At 40.2% G+C, this 24,882-nt stretch overlaps 2 protein-coding genes and 1 long non-coding RNA gene across 5 annotated transcripts in view; 2 read left to right on the forward strand and 1 right to left on the reverse strand.

Moving 5' to 3' along the window:
* LOC119170717 (E3 ubiquitin-protein ligase RNF19A) overlaps nucleotides 1–24,882 on the reverse strand; it is a 280,047-nt gene that overhangs the window by 164,843 nt on the left and 90,322 nt on the right. The gene's annotated exons all lie outside the window — the stretch shown is intronic.
* On the forward strand, nucleotides 249–9,857 carry LOC119161216 (uncharacterized). Its single transcript, XM_075886834.1, has 8 exons — nucleotides 249–1,430; nucleotides 2,619–2,750; nucleotides 5,197–5,267; nucleotides 7,310–7,462; nucleotides 7,558–7,645; nucleotides 8,433–8,585; nucleotides 8,686–8,898; nucleotides 9,621–9,857. The coding sequence occupies exons 1-8, from the start codon at nucleotides 1,278–1,280 to the stop codon at nucleotides 9,846–9,848; spliced, it is 1,191 nt and encodes a 396-aa protein (XP_075742949.1). The 5' UTR covers nucleotides 249–1,277; the 3' UTR covers nucleotides 9,849–9,857.
* On the forward strand, nucleotides 19,777–22,987 carry LOC142796372 (uncharacterized). The gene is made up of 2 exons (XR_012893792.1): nucleotides 19,777–20,297; nucleotides 22,850–22,987. It is a non-coding gene; the product is annotated as an uncharacterized LOC142796372 (long non-coding RNA).

Genomic DNA, 24,882 nt, shown 5'->3' on the forward strand with positions numbered 1-24,882 from the left:
ACATTGCATATATACCAGCTGAAGAGAAGTTTTAAGCAGTTGTTTGAGTGATTGGTGTAAATAAGATACGCGAAAAGTTTCCTTCTAGTCGAATCAAATGTCGTTTTATATTTCTCAATCAAATGAGTCCTGGCGATGACATTAGAGGACGAACGGCATTTGGGCGATTGCGATTTCGTTCATCCGTGATGTGGCACCACGCGAATGGTCTTCAATCTGAAAGCATTATAGGAGATAACTGCCATTTTTTCTGCCCGTGTGGCACGAGTATTAAATGCATCCATGCTTACATATTAAAAAGACTTGAGTGGAGCAAAGTGTATGTTGTACTGCATTTTTTAAGATTATGGTGTCATCGACACCACACAAACAAGGAAATCCTTTATAAAGCCATTGTCACAACGTTATTTTTTGTAATATCTTTATTTTCATATGAAAAGATCATGATATACACTTTTTGCTTCGCAGAAAACTGTACAAGAACAATCAAGAAAATGCACAAAAAATGAACACACACTCGCAAAGGTTCAACATGTGTGTAAATATTTTTATATTTACATGTGGAACAAATTTGGTATCGAAAGAAGGAGAGGTACTTTTGAAATAATTTTTCTACAAACGACACTCAAACGACATTCCGGAAAGTTCAAAAGGCTCAAATTCAACAGCCACGACGAGCGCACGCCGTTCTCACGCGCTACTCGAATATAGGATGTGCTTGATCAAGAAGGAGACGCCGCCATTACCACTTCCTTTCGGGAGCGCTGTTAGCACGACGACGGCTGCTGGCCCTTCTTTTTTACTTCTTTCTCCGGCGGCCGTGGCAGGGCACAGCGCCTTCGGGAAGAGGGGATGAAAGATGTAAGGAGACGAGAGAGAAAGAGTGGCAGCGTCTTTGGAAGGTTACGTTCGCTTGCAAGTGACGACTCCAGCAGCAAACGCGTCAGAGAGGTCGTGTCCATGTAAGCATGGTTTACCCCCTGTCCCTCTCCGCCCCCTCAAATTCAACGTAGAGAAGCGAGCGCGGAGGGAGATACCATTGCATATAGAAGGTGTGATGCTTCCGCACTTTCTCGGCATCTCTTTCCACACCCGCAAGCTTTCACTCCTCCGTCAGTACTCGTGAGTGCGCGCCATTTTGATAACTGCGCCGTTGAAAACGTGACTATCTGCGCCGTTCGCAGAGTGCTGAAGCGTTTGAATAGTATTTGGCGTGCATTTTCTTCACTCGCGCTGAGGACTTTGGAACGTCAATTTTGTGCGCTGCGTCATCCGAGATGCCGCCGATCCGTTGTCTGCTGACTGTACCGCACATTCAGATAAAGCGGACGTACCACTTGGAAGAAGGTTCCGTGGTCGCCCTCAAACATGCGATTGCCACATGTCCTGTCCTTGGGTCGCAAGTTCAACTGTCTTGCAGCAAATTTCAGGTAAGTGACTGCTTATTTGTTCAACTGTGTATTTGTTGAGAGCGATAAGTGTTTTTAATCGTCGTTGAAAGCTGAGGCCCGTTTTTCTTTTTTTCTTTTTGCTGCGAGTTTGCGTAGTTTCGTATTTAAAGGCTGGGGATGTGCGCTTCTGTACTATTGTTAGTGGGGTCCGGTTTGCCGAAACAGTGTTGCTAAGAGGAAAACTAAGCGTGCAAGTTTTTGTATTATTTTACAACTCATGCGTTTTTATTGTCTGCCTCATACATGTGTACGCGTGCCCGAATTGACAGTATGTCGAAAGGCAACTACATGTTTCGCGTATCGACATCGTAGCTAGGCCTCACTGAAGGCTTGTCAATGGTCGCAAGCCTTGTGTTCACGTTCTGACCGCATTAACCTCTCCTTGATGTAATTTAACTCACCCCTCCCACACACCACAACAAAAAAAAACACGTGTTGATACTCGAGATAACATCGGCTGCGATGTGGCCGAACGAGTTCGCCGTGCACTTTTGAACTTAGTTCGCTGAGCATGCGGCTGAACTACACTCGCTTCAACAAAGTTCGTTGATTTTGAACGGTTGGCAGCGCACACCACTTTTCATAGAATGCACAAATAAAGCATGAGAACGTAGTGAGGCGCTTGCTTTAATATTTTCAAGAATGTCACTTTTGTTCTTATCGTACACAAACCTGTGTTATCGTCGATCTAGAGTGTATTGTAAGTTGGAGCGCTCTCGAGTGTTTTGTATTGTTGAATTAACATATATAGCGTGTATGATGCGAGTTGTGGAGTTGTCTCAAGTGTACGTGAGGAGAATTGCATAGTGAGGGGATTAGTCGAAAATTTATTTCGAGTAAAGATGCCTATGCGTACCTGCGTGCGTGTTTGTGTGCGCGTGCGTGCATGCGCGCGCGCGCGCGCGCGTGTGCGCGCGTGTGTGCGTGTGCGTGTGCGCGCGCGTGCGCGTGCGCGTGTGCGCGTGTGCGCGTGTGCGCGTGCGTGTGTGTGTGTGTGTGTGTGTGTGTGTGTGTGTGTGCAAGGCATTCCGGAGGCCGTGTCTCCAACAGGCCATGCGTGCTGGCAGCTGAGCCGTGTCTTCGCGATCTAGGAACATACAGTAGCGAACAAACAAACCCTCATACATCTTTTTCAGTTCATTGACAATATACGGGGTTGGTTTGCAGGTAATGGATCCTCTGTTCAATGAACTTGTCGACCTCGCTACTGAAGACAGCATACCCGATATGTCAAAAATCGTTCTTATGGCACAGCAAGAAAGTAGCGGGAATGAAGCGCCGTCATGTTCATCGTCACAGGTAAATTTTCTGAGTTTTACGTTCTTATTGTTTAATATTATTAAGATTAAATGCTCTTTTATAAATATTTAAATTATCAGTTATTTAGTTTTGATGATCAGTTGCAACTGTTGGCGCGAGCGATTTTTGGCAGCGAGAGCAAAACGGCACGAAATGTCTGAGTTTGTTATCAGCTGATGTCATTCTAGAAGTCCGATGTTAAGTCCTAACGCCTGATGCTCTTCTCTAGATTAGTTATCGAATATGGTACAAATCCTTTCGGATGTTACGATCTAGCTGCTTTTTAAGTTTTACCGGCTTATGTTGATTTGAGTACATTTTGTTGGAATATTACTTATGGCTAGGGACACGTATGCTGTGGGTGAAAGAGGAAGTGTGATTGTGAGCAGCAAAGCAGGGGGACTTGAGTCAAGCGACGTGTTTCTTCGCGGAAGGTGCGGGTGAAATCGGTGTTGTGGAATAGCAGGGAATGAATTAATAAATTTTGAAGTATTTTATTTGAAGTATTATTTAAATTAAAAAAAATTGTATTGAAGAAATTGTTTTATTATATGCGCTTTTCGCACGCTGGCATGCAAGGCCCTGGTTATGTTTTTTTTTTGCGTGCGACACAAACTTGCGTGCACTCACGCAATTTTAGGAGGGTGCCTTTTTTTAACCATTGCAGTTTTTTTTAAAATAAAAAGTCTATGATACGCTGGTTCCTGTCGTTTTCGCACAAACTCGATGGCGAAGCGAAAATAACTTTCTGCAGCTAAAATGACGACCACGTGACAAATTTAAAACTGTTCAATTAGCATTTTAATTTTGGGCTTTAGTGCCGTATATATCAAAGTTCTAGTGGGAAATCATAAGTAATCGCACCTGGCCGGCACGAAGCACAGCATAATACCGAAATGACCCGTGGAGCGGAAATGGTGAAACTTAAATGGAATGGTGCGCCAAAGCAGAATCTGGTCGTAAAAAGTCTGCAAACATCTTAAAATACCCAAGTAGACAGCTTATCATTTGTCTAAGATGGGTGGTCCTGATATTTTCCGTTCTGAAAATATAAAAAGGCTAAAAAAAACATTTCACTTCTCTGCAAAAAGAAATGGCAAAGTGTCTGCGCCAGAGGTTTATTCTTAGACAGGGGAAAAGTTTCATTGCAGTTTTCTTGTGCACAGTGCATAAATAGTACGAGAGAGCGTGTACCAGTTCATGGAAATGCCGATTTTTGCTTGCACTACCAGGTGCAATGAAAAGCTTAAACCAGCTCTGCCGTTATTATTGTAAAATACCTACCACCTCGTCATTGCAATGTATGAATACCAACTTGCCGCTGCCCTCTCTGCTATGCATTGTATCTCAATATTGTATATTGTGCATTCCCACCTCTGAAACTGCCCGCGAGGGCTTACAGTAATATAATAAATGATGGCAGTGTGAGCTATAGCAATAGGTTTACAGTTTCTAGAATGTGTTGTGAAAGACTGGCGTGTATTTAAATATCTCCATGCTATAAGCAATATCTAGTACATTTACTGACCAAAGTAATAAAAGATGGAGCTCTCAATTATCGTAACACTGCAACTTTACGAAACACAGCTTATTAAGTTGCCCTTGCTATGTTATTACTCACTACTCACCAACAGCTAGCGAAGTACCATTGAACAACACTGCCAATGGAGTGCAGCGGAGTTTATTAGGGTGCCTAATGAGACATAAAAATGTTGTTTATAGCCCATAGTATGGATCTTTACTTGTATGCGGGTCTTGTTAGCTTTCTGAAATGTCAATGAGGTATTATAAATGAGTTCTTTGGAGATCCGCAAGGTGGCAGAAGGTATTTTGCAAGAACCAGGCCAGTTTGCAGAAATGCGTATACTAACGCATTAGTGATTACGATTTTCTGACCTCCTGGTTGAAAAATGGTTCTCAAGCAAATGCCTTCAGTCTTGTGAGAGGCCATGGATTGCAGATATAAGAAATTTATTTGCCCCTTCTGCAAACATATGAAAAGAAGAAAACAAAAAATATCCTCTTTGCTGAGTTTGTGGAAATATTAATAATTTGTTTTTTATTGAAATGGTGCCACTGTTTCAACTCAGTGGGGTTCGTTTACTTCACTATTGGCATGAAAGTAATACCTTAAAAGTGACTTCAATGAAACCAATATATGGGATTTCTCAAAAATGAAAAACGAGACCTAAACAGCTCAACATAAACAGTTGTAGCCATCTGGCATCAGGGAACAAAAGTATCATGAATATAGCCTTATTATAATAAGTTCAATTGCAGACTAACGTCTGCTGATAAAAAGTGCAGTCATCATGGCTCATTTCGTTACCAAGTCTCATGACAGATACATGCTCATCGACAGTAGTGAAATGGTTAATGTGCTGGTTGTCCTCCCCTTATTTGTATCATGTAAAAGTTGCATTATTGTTCGTTCCTTTGCTTTCAGGGCACATTACAAGCTGTTGTTGAAACTGGTGAGCAAGACACACCAAGCATGGTCATTGAGCCTGTCGAGCGGTAAGAGCTTTTTTAGGATCATTTGTAATTGCTCATTTGTAATAACTTTTCGGTACAAAATTAAAAACACCTTAATCGAGGAGGTTAGTAAGTTTAAATACCTAGGTATCGTATTGAACTCCAGATTAGATTGGAACGACCACATTCAGCAGGTAACTTTTTCAGCGCTAAAAAAACTTGGTCTTTTACGGCATAAACTTCGAGGTACACCTAGTAACGTTAAGCTTTTAGCGTATAATTCCATAATTAGGCTTAAACTGGAGTATGCAGCGGTTGTTTGGGACCCGTACACAAACAAAAACATTAACGAATTGGAGAAGGTTCAGAGGAGGGCTGTCCGTTTTATTTATAATAAATATAAAAGAAGTGATTCTCCGTCAGGTATCATGACACTCAATAAAATCCAACCACTACACATTAGACGCCAAATTGCCCGCTTAGCTTTTATGGAATCCCTAATTAAGTGTAAGACTGGATTATCACCCACTCCATTCATTAGTCCGTCCACCACGAGGAAAACACGACACACCCATAGCCACAGTTTATCCCCATTCTTTGCCCGAACAAATACCTTTAAGTTTTCATATTTTCCACGCACGGTAGATGACTGGAATAAATTGCCAGAAAGAATTTTTAGTGGAAATTTTATGACAGCCCTACACGATCATTTTAGAAACTTTTAATTACTGACGATCGGGTTTTTAGCAATGTTACTTGGGGTTGTGCGTGATTTTCTAGTTTTATTTGGATTGGAAACCCTGCTATGTTTGTGCGAAAAGTCGGTTTCACCGTGGCTTGTTTATTTTGTAGTTCTAAGTGAATTCTGCGTTTTGTTGCTTCATTGTTTTTTTTTGCATTGCATTGTATGTGCATGAACATTCTTTTTTTCTGCCCGTCCTGCTTGGACCATTAAATTGGTCTGCAGTATTGTATAAATAAATAAAAATTGCAGTATGAACAGCTATGAGTTATGGGTAGAGATGTGCAAATATTAGTTCACCATATTGAAGCAGTTCCGAGTAATAAAAACCAGGTTGAATTGAATATATTCAATTCAGAATGATACATCAACAAACTAGGAAAAGATCAACTTGAAATGAAAATTATCACCAATAAGCATTACATAAGAATTATGCAGTGTTGTTTGAGGGTACCTCATTTGCAGTTATTTAACATGTTTGTGAAGGAATGATAGCTGTTTGGTATAATTAGAGAGCTGTGACACGAATGTACGTCACCATTTCTCTAGACAGTAACAACAGCTGTTCACCAGTCACACTAGTGCTTATGTGTTGATCTTGTCATCATAGCTTAATCCTTTAAATAAACCTGAAAAACTTATTACGTAAACTTTGCAACATTACTCGTGGCTATATAAATATTTGTGTTCATTTGGCATGTATTATTACAAAGTCATATTCTGTTGAAATATTTCAAATAATGTAATTTTTTAATTGTATAACTTTCTAATCAAAAGCATTATTAGAAGATAAGAACACTGATTGGTTAATGACTTGCAGTCTTCTCAAAGCCATGGCGATTTTAGAGCTACACTTACACATGTGCATTCAGGAATTGCAGAAGTGCAATGAATATGCAGTAAGAAATGCTTGTTCTAGTCATGTTCTTCTTATCTTCCACCTTGATCAAAACTACTTGAGCTGTTTTTATAGATGTGAGGCACACTTCAAGCATTGCAATAACAATCCAGCCATGACATTCAACTTGACTGTTAATATCTATTGCAAACTCACTTTTTCAGCTTCTATAGCCTTGAGAACACTATAAATCAAGCAGACAAGCTAGATGTTTTATTGTGAATGACTCATAAACTTTTAAACTGCTGATATATAAACTGCTGTCTAGCACTTTTGGCCTGAGTGTGTTTGTGTTGCTTTTACTGCAGGTTTCTTGTTGTTTGTTTTATTCAGCCCAAATATCTGCTAATTTCTGGCTTTATTTTTAACGTGAGCATGAGCAGAAAGATTACCCGAAGTGTTATTTTTCTTGCGGTAATTTGCATCATGATACATTTTTTACAGCCCACTCGGCTCAGGGGATAATGATGGCATAAATTTTAAACTACCCAGCCTTGGTGCCCTCCATGAAAAAGTGATAAGCTCTCCGCTGCTAACACCTTCTACATTCAGGCAAATCATTGACATCCTGCACAATGAAATGGCCAAGTACACACTGTGAGTACACAGAGGTGCACATTTAAATATAGTGTCTTGCCCTGTTAAACTTCAAGTTGTGACAGCTTAAGCTGCGATGCTCAACTGTCTTGCAGGTATCCAACGCGTTGTTTCTACAGTAAGGTGACAACCCTGCTCCTTGACAAGTATCCACAGCTGAAAGATGTAATTGGAAGTGGGCACGTAAGTACTGTTATGCTGTAAGATATGTGATACTTACGCTTAATCACATTGCTCCCTAATGTTCCTTAAAGCTCCTTAATCACATTTAAAAGCAGTTTTGGGTACATTTTTTTCAGTGTTTCACAATGCATTGATATAACAGCATTCACTTTAATAAAACATATGTTCAATTTTGAAAATCTAATTTTGTATTGAAGTGACACTGTATGATGCTTACAATTACAAAGACTATTGTGCACAGATTCATATGTAAAATCGAAAACAAAAGAGAAAAAGAGGGTTCTTCATTAGCTGGGACTCGTGGGGTCATTATAGTCTTAAGCTTCATATGCTGTAGGGTGTAATTGGTAGTGGTCACTTTTCTTATTCGCAGCCGCTGTCATGAGTAGCAACAAGTTGGGGTCTTGTATATGGCCGCATACACAATACTAAGGCTCAAATGTCCTGCAGCTACATAAATCACCAGACGAGTGGATAAGTGAGCGTGCTACTAAATTTTAGTCAGGGTATTGCAGCAGCCATTTATCTGTGAGACATACTTTTTAATAAATAAGCAGTGCTGCTAGACATTTTGTGAATGTTTTGCAACTAGTGAATGCTTTGGATATATTTATCAAACGTGCATTTCATTACCAGCAGTTTTAAAGTCACTGATATCAGTGGGCTTATAGTGCTTGAATTTTAGTTTGTGTATTTATTATGAAAAGAAATTCATTGAAAAGGCCAGGTATGCATGTATCATTGTGTACATGAATATATTGAGCACCTTCATTTTCCGAATTGACAGGACTCCTGGAAAGTAGCCCTCCGCAATAAGTATAAAAACCTAAGAAGGAAGCTGGATGATCATGAAGATGTGTTAGCAAGTCGCCAGAAATTCGGTGCCCAAAGGAAAACAGGAGGCACCACTGAGCTTCAAAGGAAAAAAGCTGGGAAAATGGTGAGGATAGTTTAATACCGTGCTCACAGAAAATCCCACCCATTTGTAAAAGCTGCATGAATAGTCTCATCAATAGCTTGCAATTTGATTCCAATTGCAGAGTGTGAGCATCACAGATCTAACAGCAGAAGATGATGACAGTATTGCCAAACATGAAGATCGACTTGTTTTGGAAACCAAAAAACTATTGCCGGATGAGCAACTCGTGGAAAAGTTAATGGCCTTGACAGCTGGGAAGAGGCTTCCTGACGTTGCGACGAAAACGATTCGTGATGTGAAAAAGAACTACCCCTATATGATGGACTTTCAGCGAGTACGTTGGCTTTTTTTTACTTCTAGGTAGGGTACATCTGTGGTTTATTAACTGTATTGCTGTAATTATATAAAAGTGAAGAAATTTAACTGGGTAAGAATACAACTTGTTGCCACTGGGGTCCCAGCCTGCAACCTTCAAGTAACTCATATAATGCTCTGCCAGTCGAGCTACAGTGCCAGCCTTCCTCCTGTACACTTAATTGGGGTGGATGTGTGCACTTAAACTTGGGAGTGTTAGCCAGTGCTGCATGCTCTAAGCTATTGCGATGAGTGTTGAAGACCTTTTGCCTGCTGCCACCCCGCGGCATATTACTTTTGTACTATAGCTGCAGTTTACCAATAATCCCTCACATACTTTCTGAAGGCATCAAGTCTGCCAGAACAAGACTCTTGCTCTAAACGCAAGAAAAAAGTGGAAACATTAGGCCTCGGTTTTCTTCGTATGACGCCGCTTCAATGAAAACGAGCTGACAGTAAAGATAAGAAAAACATGGGAACTTGATTTTGAGCGCATACTGTATAGTTATTTGAATGTTGCCTATTTCATGATCGAGGACATATATTTAGTGCTCAATGTTCTATTTGTATTTTGTAGAGAGATTGTTTGGGTGCCGCCAGAAACTATTTTAGAATATATGAAAAATTATGTAGGTGAGGCTGCTCATCATGAAAGGCCTGACATTTTGTTTTATAATGTTGCTCGCTGTTTATTCTATGCAGTTTTGCAATGACTTTACAAGACTGACCGACATAAAACCAGTCGGGAAGGTTTCAACAGCCATCGATAAATTAACCCAATTGGCAGTGATGAAGAAAATACGTTGTAGTGAAAACACGAGGCAAATGTTGGAGAGAGCACGTCAAATGGACCTCAAAAGGATGAGAACAAGACGGGAGTTCATGAGAATTTTATTTCAGCTTGGATTGTACTCGATACTTGAAATATGATTGTGTAAAAACAGGGAAGACAACAGACAAGGATAACTGCGTACTTGCTAGGTTTGTAAGACACTAGATTACAGTTTTTCGGTAACCCCATAGTTAATTTTCCACAATGTAATATGCATGCACTCTCCCGTATACTATAATATTTATCAGCAAATAATTTTATTGTTTTCCCTATCAAGGATCCTAATAATTGCCTGTCTTTCATGAAACTAGCCCAAGCTGTTCAAGGAGCTTTTGCCACTTAAATCAGAGTTACTCTGGCTTACTCCTAGTGAATTCAATCAGTTACATTGCTCAGGTCACATACTTTTTTAGCACTATGTTCTTGTGTTGACCTACTTTTTTTTGTGGTACTTAAAATTGCAATCTGCATTATCATAAATAGCTCATCTTCATTCTAAAAATAAAAATCTGCAGAGAGAGTAAAACATGTTTGTGTACTTATGTATTACTTACCTTTTGTATACCTTTTATGATTTTTTTTAAAATTCAGTGCTTTCAAATTTATTGTTTGCTTTATTTGTGTATCATTTCTTGCTTTCTTGTAATGACACAGCTTCTAATAATTGTAGAAGCTGAAGAAAAATGGCCCTGAAAAGTCTGTTCGCAGCACACACATGCAAGGGTACTTGAAATGTTGGCAGCCACACATCCTTGCTCTCGTGAAAAGAGATTTTATGCAGCTCCTCACTTAAAGGCTAGCAGAGTGGAATTGCGTCCATATGTATCAGAAGGCTAACTTATCACAGGAGGTCAAATCACAGGAGGCTGTATATTAGGAGGCCATATGTATCACAACCTGTAAGAAAAGTTGTTTCAATGTGCCCTAAGTTTGCACTTCAGAGCTCATTTGTGTGTGCTGTCCATGTTTTCTTTCAAGTGCTACACATCTGATAAATGGATGAACCTGTACAGACTGCCAACTTTACACTTACTGTTTTGAACAGCATAAAGGATGAAAGACACATATGATAGCTGAACATCAGAAATGCCTGTATGGAGTCCTTTTTTATGTTTTTATTGTTGTTTAATCCATGAGCTCACATTATCTGCCCCAACTCACCCTTTTGATACATTTCAATACACTTGCACCATTGGCCCTTTCCTAAATGTAACACCCTTTCTTAGGGCCACGAAGAATATTTTTCTCACAAGGGAATACTTAGCAGTATGCTGATGGCCCTCCTTTGTAGAAGTCACGGCTAGAATTAATCTATATTCAAAGAAAGTGTAATTACCAGATTCATTCCTATGAAGAATATGTTTTCACGTGTTCTGTGAAAGCTGGCTATCACATTTGTGTTTTATACAATTGTGATTGAAGTCAACACATTACCCTTCTAGCCAATTTCTTGAGAATATGCCGCTTCTTTACAAATTTTGTATGACAAGCTTGCATCTTCTCCTTCCCAGGCTTATTTAGGAAGCATTTTAGATGTTGAAATGCATGCTTCATTACCTCTTATGACAGTTTGAAATTATTTATTACTGTCAAATAAAATAGCCTTGCATAATTTTATTTTTTGCAGACATTATGGCACTTGTAGCTCTGAAAATCGTCTGTGAGAATGTGAAGGAACGGTCAGCATGCTCAATTTTATTTGTGCAAGAGACTGTGAGTATATGAAACACTGAGTAGCTAATGTCACTGCATGTTAGCAAATGAAAATTTAGACAAACTGCATCAAAGCGAACTCACTATTGCTAGCAGAGGCCAATGGTCAAGTTATGACAAAGCAATGCCAGTACAGTTACACCCCTTTATAAGAGGCATGCTTCGGATGGCAATTCTTGTCTTTTATACAAGATGTCTCTTATAAGCAGGGTGCCTCGTACGCATTTTCTTATCAGCCCATATTTTAGTGTAGGCACACTGGTGTCTCGGATACCCGTTTGTCTTTTATATCAGTGTCTCTCGTAAAGGGGTTTGACTGTAATACCAAATTTAGAGATGGCGATAGATAACGTGTAAAACATAATTTTGTGGCTGTAAGCTGTGACCGACGTAAATGAAGGAATTGTGAAGGTCAGTCAGCCAGTATTTTTTTTTCAAGTGCATGACATTGATTTGCAATTTTGCGTCCATATGCTTTAAATGATGCCTTGCAATACTCACTTTAGGTTGCATTTTACGTCAAGATGGTGTTTTTTTCATTCTAAACATTGTTTCGCATGTGGCTTTGCAAAACAGCAGTAACTCCTGCTAGCATATACTTTCTCTCTCTATCTGATCAGTGTAATCACGAATTAGTTTTGTGACTTGATTCCTTTAATATATGAATGCAAGGCCCCAGGCTCATTTTATGCTTTGTTTGCTTTGTGACATGTCTTGCTTTTAAGCAGTGTGCATTAAATAAATTTACACAAGGCTATCCTCCGCCACCATTATTGTGTCTGCAAAACAAGAGACATTTTCAAACTCTTGAGTGCTCCTTAACCTTATGCACTCCATACTCGGGTTTAAAAAATCTGAGTATCAGGTTAAATACACAGACATAGAATAACAGTGTGATGAGCGTTATAGTTGCATTGTATTAGATTTTTACAGCAAGTAAAGATAAATTTCAAGATGAAACAAGGATGAAAATATATGGTACAATCTACATCACCTTCTCCTGCTGTTGTTCTTTTTTTGTGTGTGTCAAGGAATGTTTTTATTTTTCCAGGAAGAAGAAATTTTTATTTTTCAAGTATAACACAGTTATTTTTGTTAGCTGATGTAGAATAACTAAATATGTCTGAAGAAATTCTTGAAGGAGGCTTTCTTTCTTTCCCTATTCCCTAATGAGGCAAGTTTTGTGCACGCTAAGGGGCAGTGAATACCAGCTTTTTGTTTGTGTATGTCGAATGGATGCATAAATTTTCATTGCTTTGCATTGTGATTGCCTAGAGAACTCGTGACACTACAATTGTTCCCTTCATTTTGTCAGATGCATTATATTGTTTTAATCTCCCAGTTAAACCATAGTTATGCTGCACACATTGAAATTGTTGTTAATGATAGATATCACATCTGTAATGCTAAAACACAAGTTGTGTCTTTTAAAGTGCTCTAAACCTGTTTTTTAAACTGTACAGAATTTCAAGTAAGCCACTCAGTGAAGTCTTATGCATTTTCACTTTGCCTATACAGGACGACATGCCAGCAACGCCATGTGTATCTTATAATGGGGCCGTCCTTGAAGATGCAGAGTTTTTCTGGCTGATGGTAGACCAGACAAAGTGTTTTCAAGTGACTAATGCAGAGGAAGGACTTGTCGCAATTATGTGTGCAAACTGGTTGTTCAATGTTCAATATGCTTGTAAAGCGTTCAACACCCTTGTCGTCCTCGAAAGATTTTTTCTTGAGCTCGAAAAAACAACACCAAGATCTGTTGTTGCGAAGTTCTTAAACATTGTCGTAAAATCCACATAGTCATATGATAATGCCATATGGTAATGTTCTTGCACATTTGCCTTACTGCATATTTTTTATGTTTGATTGTATTAGTGATTGAAAATTTATTGATTATTATTGCCGTTTTTAGTGCCGCATTAATTTATTTTGCATTTGCTTCACAAGTCGTGCATGTTTCTCCTTTTGCATAGCCGGACACACATGCTGTCAAATAACCCATGGTCATTGAACTTTTTAGTTATTACCATATTACATTCCTGCAAGACAGAACTATTGTGCAATAGTTTTTGCTGCTTGTTTGCTAATCTAAATAACATTACACTGCCTTGGTTATGGTCAGATTAGATTATGTGGGCCATTATGATATAATGCACATTGCAAGAAGCATGTGTAAAATTTTGCAATAAATGAAAATAATTTAGAGAAAAACTGCCTTGTGGTACTTGTTCTTGATATTTAGTCTGCACAAATCCATATTTATTTCTAGAATGCATCAAAAACAGATTTCTTTAAAAGTGAGAGCGATGCGCATCTACATAGCACTGTTGTTTTTATATATGCACAATATTTTTAACTTGGTAAGACTGAACCTTGATTTAGCCATGCCAGGTTTAACTGCAAATTAAGTTGCTGAAATATGTGTATTCTCTGCATCCTGCAATAGACAGGCACACTGCTTTGAGTACTATATATATTAGCATGTGCCGTGCATACCCGTTAGTGCTCTGTGGAAGTCGATATATAGCCATGGATATTCGTGCACATATATATTGACTTCACCCTGCCCTGAAGCGGAACACTGCAGCGCACGCCTATCGATATAGCAGAGGGTGCACACTTTTCCAACACCATTGAAAAAGGGTGTTCCAGTTCAAAACACCCTAACACCCCAATTTTCATTTTGCTCGACACCCTTCGTCTGAGGTGTTCACATAACACCCTTTCAGTAGGGTGTATCTGAAAACACCCATAGGGTGTTTCTCTGGCGACAAGCCAGTTTACACCCTTAAGGGTGTAAAAAAATTTACTGTGTAGAGCCGACGCACTCGTCAAGGAACGACAACAGTTGCATGCAGGCGCACCTGGAGACGCTATCCCACGACAACGCGAAGCGTCGTGCGGAGCTGAACAGTCTGCGAGCCCGGCTCAACGGTGCGGCCACGAGTGAACAGCACGAGACATTGTACAACGCCAGTCACAACGCTTCATTGCCAAAAGATGCGGTAATGATTCCAACCCACGGTCTGCATCGTTCGATCCTCGCTGACATTACTGCTTCGAATGAGTGCTCCCATTGTGTGTGTGTGTGTGCAGTGTCATAATAGCACATATCATTGTATTTATCTAATATTGGGAAGAGACCACCGCCTCGTAAGAGCGTTAATTTGAAGATCCGCAGCTAGAAGGAGGAAGATGGGCAATTTAGGAGGACGCGTTTTTTGAGAGCTGCAACAGCAGCACAGACGAGTGGTCCACATGGCGGACCATACAGGACGTCATTGTTTTTACGACCTACAGGACCAAGAGAAGTTGGTTCATAGTTCTCGCATTAAAAGGGGCAGTGCAAAAACTCGGGAAAAAAGTACAGTAGAGACTGAGCGCCGACGAAAACTATTAGACGGGAAAGAGCCCAATGTATAAGAAATATGCTCGAGAACTACTTTGGTTGTGGCTAGTTGGTTCATAGTTCTCACATAACTCTACCATCCTTTTTTCCCCGAGTTTTTGCGCTGCCCTTTTTATGTGAGAACTATGAACCAACTAGCCCAAACCAAAGTACTTCTCGAGCATATTTCTTATACATTGGGCCCTTTCCTGTCTAATAGTTTTCGTCAGCACTCTGTCTCTACTGTCCTTTTTTCCCAAGTTTTTGCGCTGCCCTTTTTATGCGAGAACTATGAACCAACTAGCTCAAACCAAAGTACTTCTCGAGCATATGTCTTATACATTGGGCCCTTTCCTGTGTAATAGTTTTCCTCAGCGCTGTGTCTCTACTGTCCTTTTTTTCCCCGAGTTTTTGGGCTGCCCTATTTATGCGAGAACTACAGGACCAGCCGGAGAAGTATAAAAAGAAACTAGAACACAGGGACAGTGTGATCTCCCTCTGTTCCTCAAGAGCGTTTGCACGTGCGGGGTGCAGAGAAAACTTGTTTGACTATATTCGCATTTCTCTGCGTGTTTCTATTTGCTTTCATTTTCGTGCTTTACAAGAATGTTGTACATAGTGTATGAATAAACCAGTCTTTGTGATGCATTCAAATTGAAAAGACGAGTTGATTCTCTGTCATCGTCCCACTGAAAAAAACTTTTGTCTCCTTGTTATTCCGTTACAAGCTGTCTGTGCAGAAGATGAGAATATATATTTTTAAATCGCAGCAACATATGTTACTGTTTCGATTCCAATAAAGTACCACAACCAACATTTCTTGTATCATTTGAAGTTCAACAATTTGCAATACATTCAAACAAACGAATCGAGAAGACCTTTGCATGCAAAAGGCATGTTCAAGATATGATTCTCGCAAAATATCGTGAAAAGGAAATAGGGGACAGGCAGTAAGACATAAATAGATCAGCAGTGATCGAACACTGATGCATTATGCTTTACCAATGGTAAGATGATTCGTATGATGAATTTGGGCATCAACTACACAGTAAACCGATTCTGACCCTTAAGGGTGTCAAAAAGCGTGCCGACATTCCAAGCACACCCTTTGAGCACCCTATTCGCGTCTCAGCACCCTACAAGCGGAACCTAAAGGGTGAACACATCAAAAGGGTGAAAACTAGGGTGCAAAAAGGGTGCAACAACTAATGGGTGCTGATGAGCACCCATTAGGGTGCACAGTCGCCGACAAAGCTTTGTAACGTGGTCATAGAGCATAACCAACAGCTTTTTAGATGTCTACTGGTTAGACACCATGGTCTCATTAATAGCCCCACCGCAGTAACTGATATCTGAATAGTGATAGTGCCCAGCTGAACCTAAGTTCTGCACTGGTTCTTGCATTCTTGCTGCCTTTTTCTCGTCGCCTCACGGCCGGCGCTGACCAAGCCATGCGCTACAAGCTCACTAGCCAATGGCGGAGTACGCAGCTTGTAGAGCTACAACAGGATTGTGACTTACACATATAGAGCTCTCGGCCTCGCTTGCGCCTAACATTGAAAACAAAGCTTCTTCCATGACAGTATATATAAATCATACATTTGTTAATGCAAAGAAATACAAACCAACAAGACTGTGGTAGATAAAATAGTTTTTGTGTTGTACAAATATTTGTTAACCTTACAATGTATCAGTTGACACGTGTTACCAATTTTAATGGCGGGCTATGGACTTTGACGTTCTAATATCATAACATTAAAGAAAAGTTTTCTTGATTTTGTTCATAGCAATACCCTGCAAACAAGTTAAAATGAGCCTTCACTAAAACATTGTCCTAAAGAAAATCCACTAAAGACAGCTAAAATATTGTTTGCCAACTAATACGCTTATTTTGATGTGACAAATTTTGCTTGCTGCCTGTACTTTGTACTAATATACAGCCGCTTTGACACTGTTTTTAACAGCCAGCTTAACCACTCAACCAATGTACAGATGTTAACAAGGTATCGGTATAAGAAATACACAAGCAAGCAAACGTTTCAAATTTCGCGCGCTCTTTCACATTTCAAATTTCGCGCAAATACGCGTTGTGTAATTTTGTCATTTTCAAAGGTAAAAAACATTCTATGCAATACGCACTAGCATATCTTCTATCTTCACTATTTTTTACTTAAAACTTAAGCAGAAATAATCTATTTACTTATCATATAAAAAATTATGTGCGCAAATGCGGATCGGTGGCGTCAGCAGGACAAAAATGGCGGTATCTTCCTGGAGGCCGCAACGGCCGTGTGCCGAGCGTTTCAAGTCGAGTTTTTATGTTGTTCAAAGTGTGCTTGCTCTGTCTTTCGTGTTCTGTCGGTGCTGCTTGTTACGAAGATGCACTATACTCAAGAGAGGACCAGCTGCTTTGTACCGTCGAGCGCTCGCCAAACTAAAAAGGTAGGTGGATGTTTCTGCTGTCAACGCTTTGTTTTTTGCTTCTCCGGCCAGGCCACGGCGTGCCCGATCCAGGCTGTTATGCGTCCGCTCGCGTCCTCGGCTCCTCCCGCGGTTAACACCGAAAGCGCTATAGTATAATAACGTTGTGAAGTAAGGTTTTTCTAGCTGGTAGACGATAAGCGAGTTTTTATTAACGTAGCGAGCCTGCTGGCGTGTCTGATTTCATTAGGCTCAAGTCTAAGCTCAGGGACGTTACGCGCGGATGAATTTTTTCTGTGGGGAAGGAGGTTAAAGCAATGTGCGCTGTGATGCTGTGAGTCGGCGGGCGATGCTCTTCACGCTATGAATCACTATATTTTTGCAATGCCGTCGGACACCGTTCGGGGACTGCGCATGGAAGCCGTAAGCGTCGCCTGTGTGTCGCGTGCGTTGGAGTATTCCGGTGATTCGCGTTGAATTAGATCATTGCGTATTTAATTTAGAAGAATGGAGAAGAATAACGTGGTGTCCGCGTTGGTATTTACGCGGCCTTGTTCGTTTTCTGTGCCAAAGTAGTATATGAAGAAAGTTTTATATATTACGCGTCCTCTATTCAACAGCTACATTATCATTAAATGTGTGTGACTACTATAAGGTAGATGTGTTTTCCTGTGTGACCAAATGTGTTTGCATCCACCGGGCACGTATAATATTAAATTACCATGATATTCAGCTTAATTAAGTGTGCGTAAACTTGACACAGCGTGCTGTAGGTGCGGTTTTCAAAGCGTGCAATTACGCCTGGGTCAATACATTTTCTCTATGAGTGGACGAATAGCCGTACCTTAGCTGTGCAAACGCTAGGTTGAGCAGTAGTTCACTCGTTCGAGTGCAATTTTGGTGGTACTGCTTGTTCACCCCTGCTCACATATTATTGCATTCTTCTGGTTTGTAAAAGAATTGTGGGCGCTGCAGCCCGCCTTGGAGTTAAAACTTTGCCGAATACCTATACGTCTACAAACATTCTAAAACTAAGTTCTACCAAAACTTCCAATGACACTTTCGAATACAAGTGTAACGCTTTATCTGATATCATAAATTCTTTTTGACCTCGCTGCAGATTTACAAGTGACCTGTGATATGTGCAGTGTATGAATGCCTAATTTATTGCTCAAAACACAATAAGGTTATACATCACAGTATGCGTGCCAAATGCATGCATATGTTGCTGCTGACATGCAAACTTAGACATTGTATTTATCTAAGAATGAACAAATCTTAACTGCCGTTTTTTGAAGGTGTTCGCATCAGACTAATTGAATAATATCAAAAATAATGTTCACCAAGTGATTGTTGTTTATTGCCTTGCACCGTCACTAAAACCGCCTTGTTGGTACTTAGACCACATGGTAGGATGCAAGATTCATGACGTCATATTGGATGTTAATGTCACATGATATGCAAGGTAAATTTTTATTAGCATACAGAGGCCAATAACGTTATGGCCTCATCGTTATCATAATGAAGCAGGTTAGGCAATATGTGATTCTGCTGCCTTTACGTCATGTTGGGAAACCATTACGTTATGTAGCTATCTGCAGTGTCTGAGATCCTGGTTGCCCGTCAATATTGCAGAAGCTTGCCTGCTTCATTGTGTTAGCATGGGGTTCAAGATTGATGTTTTGTCTTAGCGTTTCCACTTTTCCTCCCCTATGGTCATTAGACAGCTTGTGCTGTTTGATTAGAAGTGAGGAGTAGTGCCTTTTTAGCCAACCAGAAAAATTTAGATCAATGATCACTATGAAGCAGCACACAATATTCATTTAATGAACTCAATTTCAGGCAAATTATAAACGTCCGAATGTTAGCCGTTTGAAGGAAGCTTCATTCGTTGAACTCGTGAGAATAAATGGTAGAGAAGGAAACGCAGGGAGGTTAGCCAGACCAGCAAAGACGGTCTATAACCCTACACGGGGAAACAGGGAGATTGAAGTCCTGTCGCAGTGGTCTAGTCGCTAAGGTACTCAGTTTCTAACCCGAAGGTTGCAGGATGATATTCCGGCCTTGCTGGCTGCTTTTTCAATAAAGGTGAAAATGCTGTAAGCCTGTGTTCTCAGATTTGTGTGCACGTTAAAGAACCCCAGGTGGTCAAAATTTCTGGAGCCCTCCACTACCTTGATAAAAAATTCATGTGTCATTATTGCTTTAATTTTATGCTTTATCTGCAGTGGATGCATATGCGCATACGGACATGTATATGCAGTGGTATTGCAATTTTACGGAATAAAATATTCATATGGTGCATATTGCATGGCATTTACTTAAGAAAAACACATCACATGGGTATCATAACCACAGAAATGCAAATGTGTCTACTATGGATGCACTCGTGCATATATTTGGTCAGCTTCAAGAACAGAATTTATTGATTGCAGGCAACAGCATTACTCACGCATGCTTATCTCTTAATTACGTGCAGTCGATACAGCTAAAAGGAGGTGTCTTCATCTAAAAGTTCTAACTTCATCTTCGTGCATGAGTGAGCTATAAAGGTGAATGAAAATTCACATGTATGACATCGACATGAAAAGCTCTGCAGCAGCATGTTTTTCGTTGTATTTATACTGCAGCATGCCCTTTTTGTATTTCTCAGTTGCGTGCCACTAAATATATGTTGGCCATGCGTTTCTAGCCATTCACTGCAATTTGGGAAGCAGCACATGCAGTCTAGACAAACCTCAATAAAATAATTTTTTTGCACTGGTGCAGAAATTCTTCGGCACGGTCTGTCACTTCATTTGAGTGAGGCTGCTCAAGGAAATTTCCCGACAAGGTCAAGGAGCCCAAGCACCAGCGAACTCTGAACCATTGTTTCAAGCATCAGCTCTGTTCACCCTGCTTATGCGCTGTGCCTCACCAAGCTACTGGACGCTGCCTACTTATATGAAGTGCTCTCCATATTTTACTCAGTTTGGCAGCAGTGTGTGTGGTCTTCACAGTGCTTGCCAAAATCATTTTTGCACAGGTGAGACACTTATTTCTTGCTTTAATTGTGTTAGTATTACTGCATGCTCTCCTGCCAAGCAAGAGTACTAATGTTTCCTGTGAATTGTTTGTCATGGTAAACAGAGGATTTCAAGCACAAAATTCATACTGAACTTTGGTCCTTCAAGAAGTGTGGAACGAAGGTGGTGACAGTGTCTACGCGCTCTCATTAGAAATAAAGGCTTTGCATGAAGAACCTGTCGCACCTTGAAACAGGCACAAAAAACTTCCAGGTGAAAATAAGCAACTTCAGATGAAAATTGAAGAATTTACACTGTATTCAAGGTTGAACTATCCGACATCAAAGGCGTCTCAGATGAGGGTTTTCTTTTGACGCTGTCCGAAATTTTTGGGCGATGATGGAAAAACCATTACTCGTGATGATATTGACACTGCAGACAGAGTAGGAACAAACAAGCCTAGTTTGAAAAAATATAGCAGTGCATTATGAACGATGTTACAAATGAAATGTTCTGGATAAGACAAAAAACTTACGTCTGTCTGCAGTGGCCTTTCCTTTTAGATCAAGTAGTCCTATTTATGTCAACGAACACTTGACAAGACTAGGTAAGCAGTTAGTGAGAGCACGAATGCAAAAAAACAAGTTGGATGGAGGTTCATTTGGATGCAAAGCACGAAATTTATAGCAAAAAGTAATTGGAAACATTAGCAATTTTAGAGACTGCCTTCTTAGAAGATCTGGCAAAACGCTGTGTTGATGCCTTCAGAGCCACACTTTTCTTGAGCTTGCAATGTCAGTAAACTATGACTGACATGGCAGAATTTTGATACCTAGATAGTGAAAAAGGCCACCAGCTATCTTCAATGCCTTTACCTTAAATGCTCTTAGCATTATAAATAAGACTAGTAGCCTGTGTCTCTATTTCGATGACATGCCGGTAAAATTTGATGCCATTCTTTTGACATAATCCTTATATTTTTTGTGCGATATAGCCCACCAAAAATACCAGGGTACAATTATCATGGCATTGTGTAGTTCATGAAATGGGGAAAAGAAATAGTGCTGTACATCTAACGTTAATTTTTGGCCGATGTCAATAGACTTCCGTGTGTTAAGCCCTGTGTTGAGTGTCTAGTAGTACGACTTGGGGGTTTTGTTTTGCGGTAATTAGCACGCCTCCATTAGGTCATAAGTAGGAATTTTGAGTTTATGAAAACTAGGTAACTTGATTTTTCGGTCACAGATGCACAGACGATTTTTCGCTCACAACCAACAGGGCAGACGCCGGCGGCGAGTTTTCTGCGACACGAGCTCTTCGACGCTATCATGTTAAAAAGCTGACATAGGCAGCATTTACCAAATGAATGCAAAGAATAAAGTCAAGTGTCCTAGCAGGAACCGAAACCTAGTATTCTGCTTGGTAATTAAGTATTCTACCACAGAGCCATGCCCGGCCTCGGTTATACTTTCCAAATAGTCTCAAATATTTGTGTAACATCAACTGTCGTTGCAGTACTGGCTATCAAATTTTATAACTATTACATGTGCACTCCTATGATGCAGCCGTGAGGTCGAGTCAAAGTCAATTGTAGCCAGGCACCATCCTGTGAAGTATTTGTGTAGCAGTGTTGAGGGCTAACATCGTCGCGAGTGCCAGCGCAAACACCAGTGCTTCATACCAGCCTACCACTTCTAGTGTGGCTAATATCCATGTTTCTGTTGGCATCGTTACGAAACAACAAATAACTGTTAATGTTGTCAAAGGTGTGACATCTCCCCATAACAAATGAAACATGTGCGGCTGTTTAACGTATGTGTGTGCGAGAATTTGTACTTATATTGAGCTCCACTTCATAAGATCGCTCAATAAAAAAATTAAAATACATGTTATGCGTGTTTCGCATAACATCGATTCCCAAAGTATGTGGGGTCTGCCAAATTTTTAGCATCAATTTTGTAACCTAAATGCTACCATAAACAATTATTTATTGAACATGAGCAGCTGGACTGCAACATACTAAGCTTTAGGTATTAGGAAAACTGAATATGTTCATGACTACAGCATACCTAACAGGCAAATACTAGTACTACATACATGACACACTATTGTAGAGCTAGACTAGAATATTGCTTATTGGCACTTTACAATTCTTTACAAACCCTAATTAACTTCAGTGCCTTATTCGGTTTGTTCAAATCGGATGTGTGCAATTACTTCATGAATAGCTTTTTTACTCAAACCTAACTCATGTTTCACGTGTGCATCATGCTGAATCATTGATCAGATGTTTCTTGTGTATAAATTTCCTTTCTACTATGCTGTTTGTTTTTGTATGTGAAATCTGTTGTACGTGCTACCCTCTGTAGGCCCCCAGGTACTGTCAAGTTGTACACACAGTTTTTTGCCTGGGGGACCTCCAAGAAGCATGTTTTCCGTTAAAAACAAAGCGAATTTTGATGCTGACTTCTACTCACATAGAACTAAGAACGCTCCAGCATGACAAAGCATATTGTATCTTGGACAGTCTGTCTTGCGAACCTCTTAGTGATTACTTCGGTCTTTATTTTAGGCTTCCGGGTGCGGATGTGCTGTAGAGAAGGAGCGCCCTGACCACACTTTTGTAAAAGGAACCAAAGTCGCCTGGGCAGCTGAAGATGGATTGTGCAAGTGTTTGAATGATCACATTATATTAATCCAACACCACTTGCATTACTTTGCCAATATTTGTGATTTTTTAACGCACAAGTTTAGAAACACACACACATATATAAAGGGAGAGCTGTAAATAAGCCTTGAGCAAGTTTGTAGTCAAGGCTTTTAGCATGATGACCAAAGCATGTTATATAAGCCCACATGTTTTACCACACACCTACTTTCCTATCTATTTTCTTTTTCAATTTTGTGGGCACTGGCAACACCCTCAATAAGCGCCTTTGGACTGCTGGTGGCTCGACTTATATTTTGTTGTTCTGAATAATTTATTTGTTACCTACTATGCAAGGAAAAAAGTCAGAATGTTAAAAGTTAAAAAAGAAGTCTCGTCACAAAAAAGATGTCTACTCGTAAGAAAAAAGATTTGAAAAAACAGAAGATTGATCCTCACTCACAAAGATCTCACCATTACAATCGATGCAGAAGGTCATAGCTCATGTTTACTATTGTCAATCTTTTTCGGTTGTATGCTATGTACAATAAAATAGTGACTATTGGCATCATGTTAATTTATTTGTCATAAATTTTTGTTGGGGCCTAATATCTTGCATTCTCACATGCATAAAAGCTCACGTCTGCTGCACATAATTTAAAAGAGTGCAATGTGGTTAGGTTCTGTATTTAGTGCATATTATCTGTGTTGCTTTTAAAGTGAGTATATGGCTTTTGAAATAATCACCAGTATTCGAAACTTATGAATTTTGATTTTGCAGGCATGAATGTCTGTATGGTGACCAAGCATCCATAAATTGTGCATGCATGTGTGCAGCAAGGGGCCTTGAATAGATTACATTCATTCTGGACCAAAAATGGGTAGCACAGGCCATATACGCACTCTAGGATCAATTTCATGATTATTGAAACACACATATTTATTCAATATAGCTTGTTTTAAGATATACATGTACATATTGTCTACTTCTACCTTGAACATTGCACCATGCATCCGGCACTCCGCTGAGCGCTTCTCGAGGGCACTTTGGTAACTAGTACACAAACGTACAGACAGCTGTAAGTGGGGCCTCCACTTTGTCGACTGCTGGAGAACAACAGCTTCGCCAAATCACACTTCCTTTGTGGTGAAGCTAACTTTGCTCTTGCAACAGTACCAGCTTATCTGAAATTCGACACTTCTTTAGAAGTGCAGCTTGTTCTATCCAGAGCAGCCAAAAACGAAAACCTGAGGAACAGCACCTGGACAGGGTAAGGCACACTTGCAGCACTTCTCGATAACAGTGCCAGATTGTCTATTTGCCTACACATAGAGAAAGCAAAACACTGGAGCCAACTTACCAGTAGCTTCACTACAGAGACACTGTGTTTTAAAAGACGATGATGCAAAAGCCCCACCTAGAGCTGTCACTGTGTTTCAGTGCTAGTTTCATAAGCGCCTGCGGAAGGCAGTCTGTGGAGGGCCGGCCGCGTGCATGGTGCACGTGTTCAGGGTGGAATGGACGACTTAATACATGTGTTCAAGTACTAACAAACTGTATGTGGGCTGTCACTCAGCATGGTCTACAGAGTATACAGCGATCTGCATTTTTAGCTATCTCCAGCGTCAATCCTAGATTTGGCCCACTGGTACGTCGATGTGGAGCACCCTTCCAGCACCCATTTGAAAGGGTGTTATGACATCACAGCACCTTTTTTTAAAGGGTGCACTCATTACACCCTTCAGAATTTTCGCTCTGCACCCTTTTCTTAAGGGTGCTGAGCTCTGCACCCTTTCTCAGCACCCTTTCTTGAACACCCAATAGGGAGCAAAGGGTGTTCGTCTGGCGACAAGCTCATTTACACCCTTAAGGGTCAGAATTGGTTTAGTGTGTACAGGTATCCGAGGCGCAGACGGAACCAACGTTTCTTTTTTTTTCCGGTTTGTATTAATCTCCT

This window comes from Rhipicephalus microplus, chromosome 2, assembly GCF_043290135.1.
Source record: "Rhipicephalus microplus isolate Deutch F79 chromosome 2, USDA_Rmic, whole genome shotgun sequence".
In the NCBI taxonomy this organism is placed as follows: Eukaryota; Metazoa; Arthropoda; class Arachnida; order Ixodida; family Ixodidae; genus Rhipicephalus; species Rhipicephalus microplus.

Coding starts and splice junctions, on each gene's coding strand:
- LOC119161216 (XM_075886834.1), top strand. CDS start 1,278: ATGCCGCCGATCCGTTGTCTGCTGACTGTACCGCACATTCAGATAAAG. Junction 7,463..7,557: donor GAAATGGCCAAGTACACACT/GTGAGTACACAG, acceptor ACTGTCTTGCAG/GTATCCAACGCGTTGTTTCT. Junction 7,646..8,432: donor ATGTAATTGGAAGTGGGCAC/GTAAGTACTGTT, acceptor CCGAATTGACAG/GACTCCTGGAAAGTAGCCCT.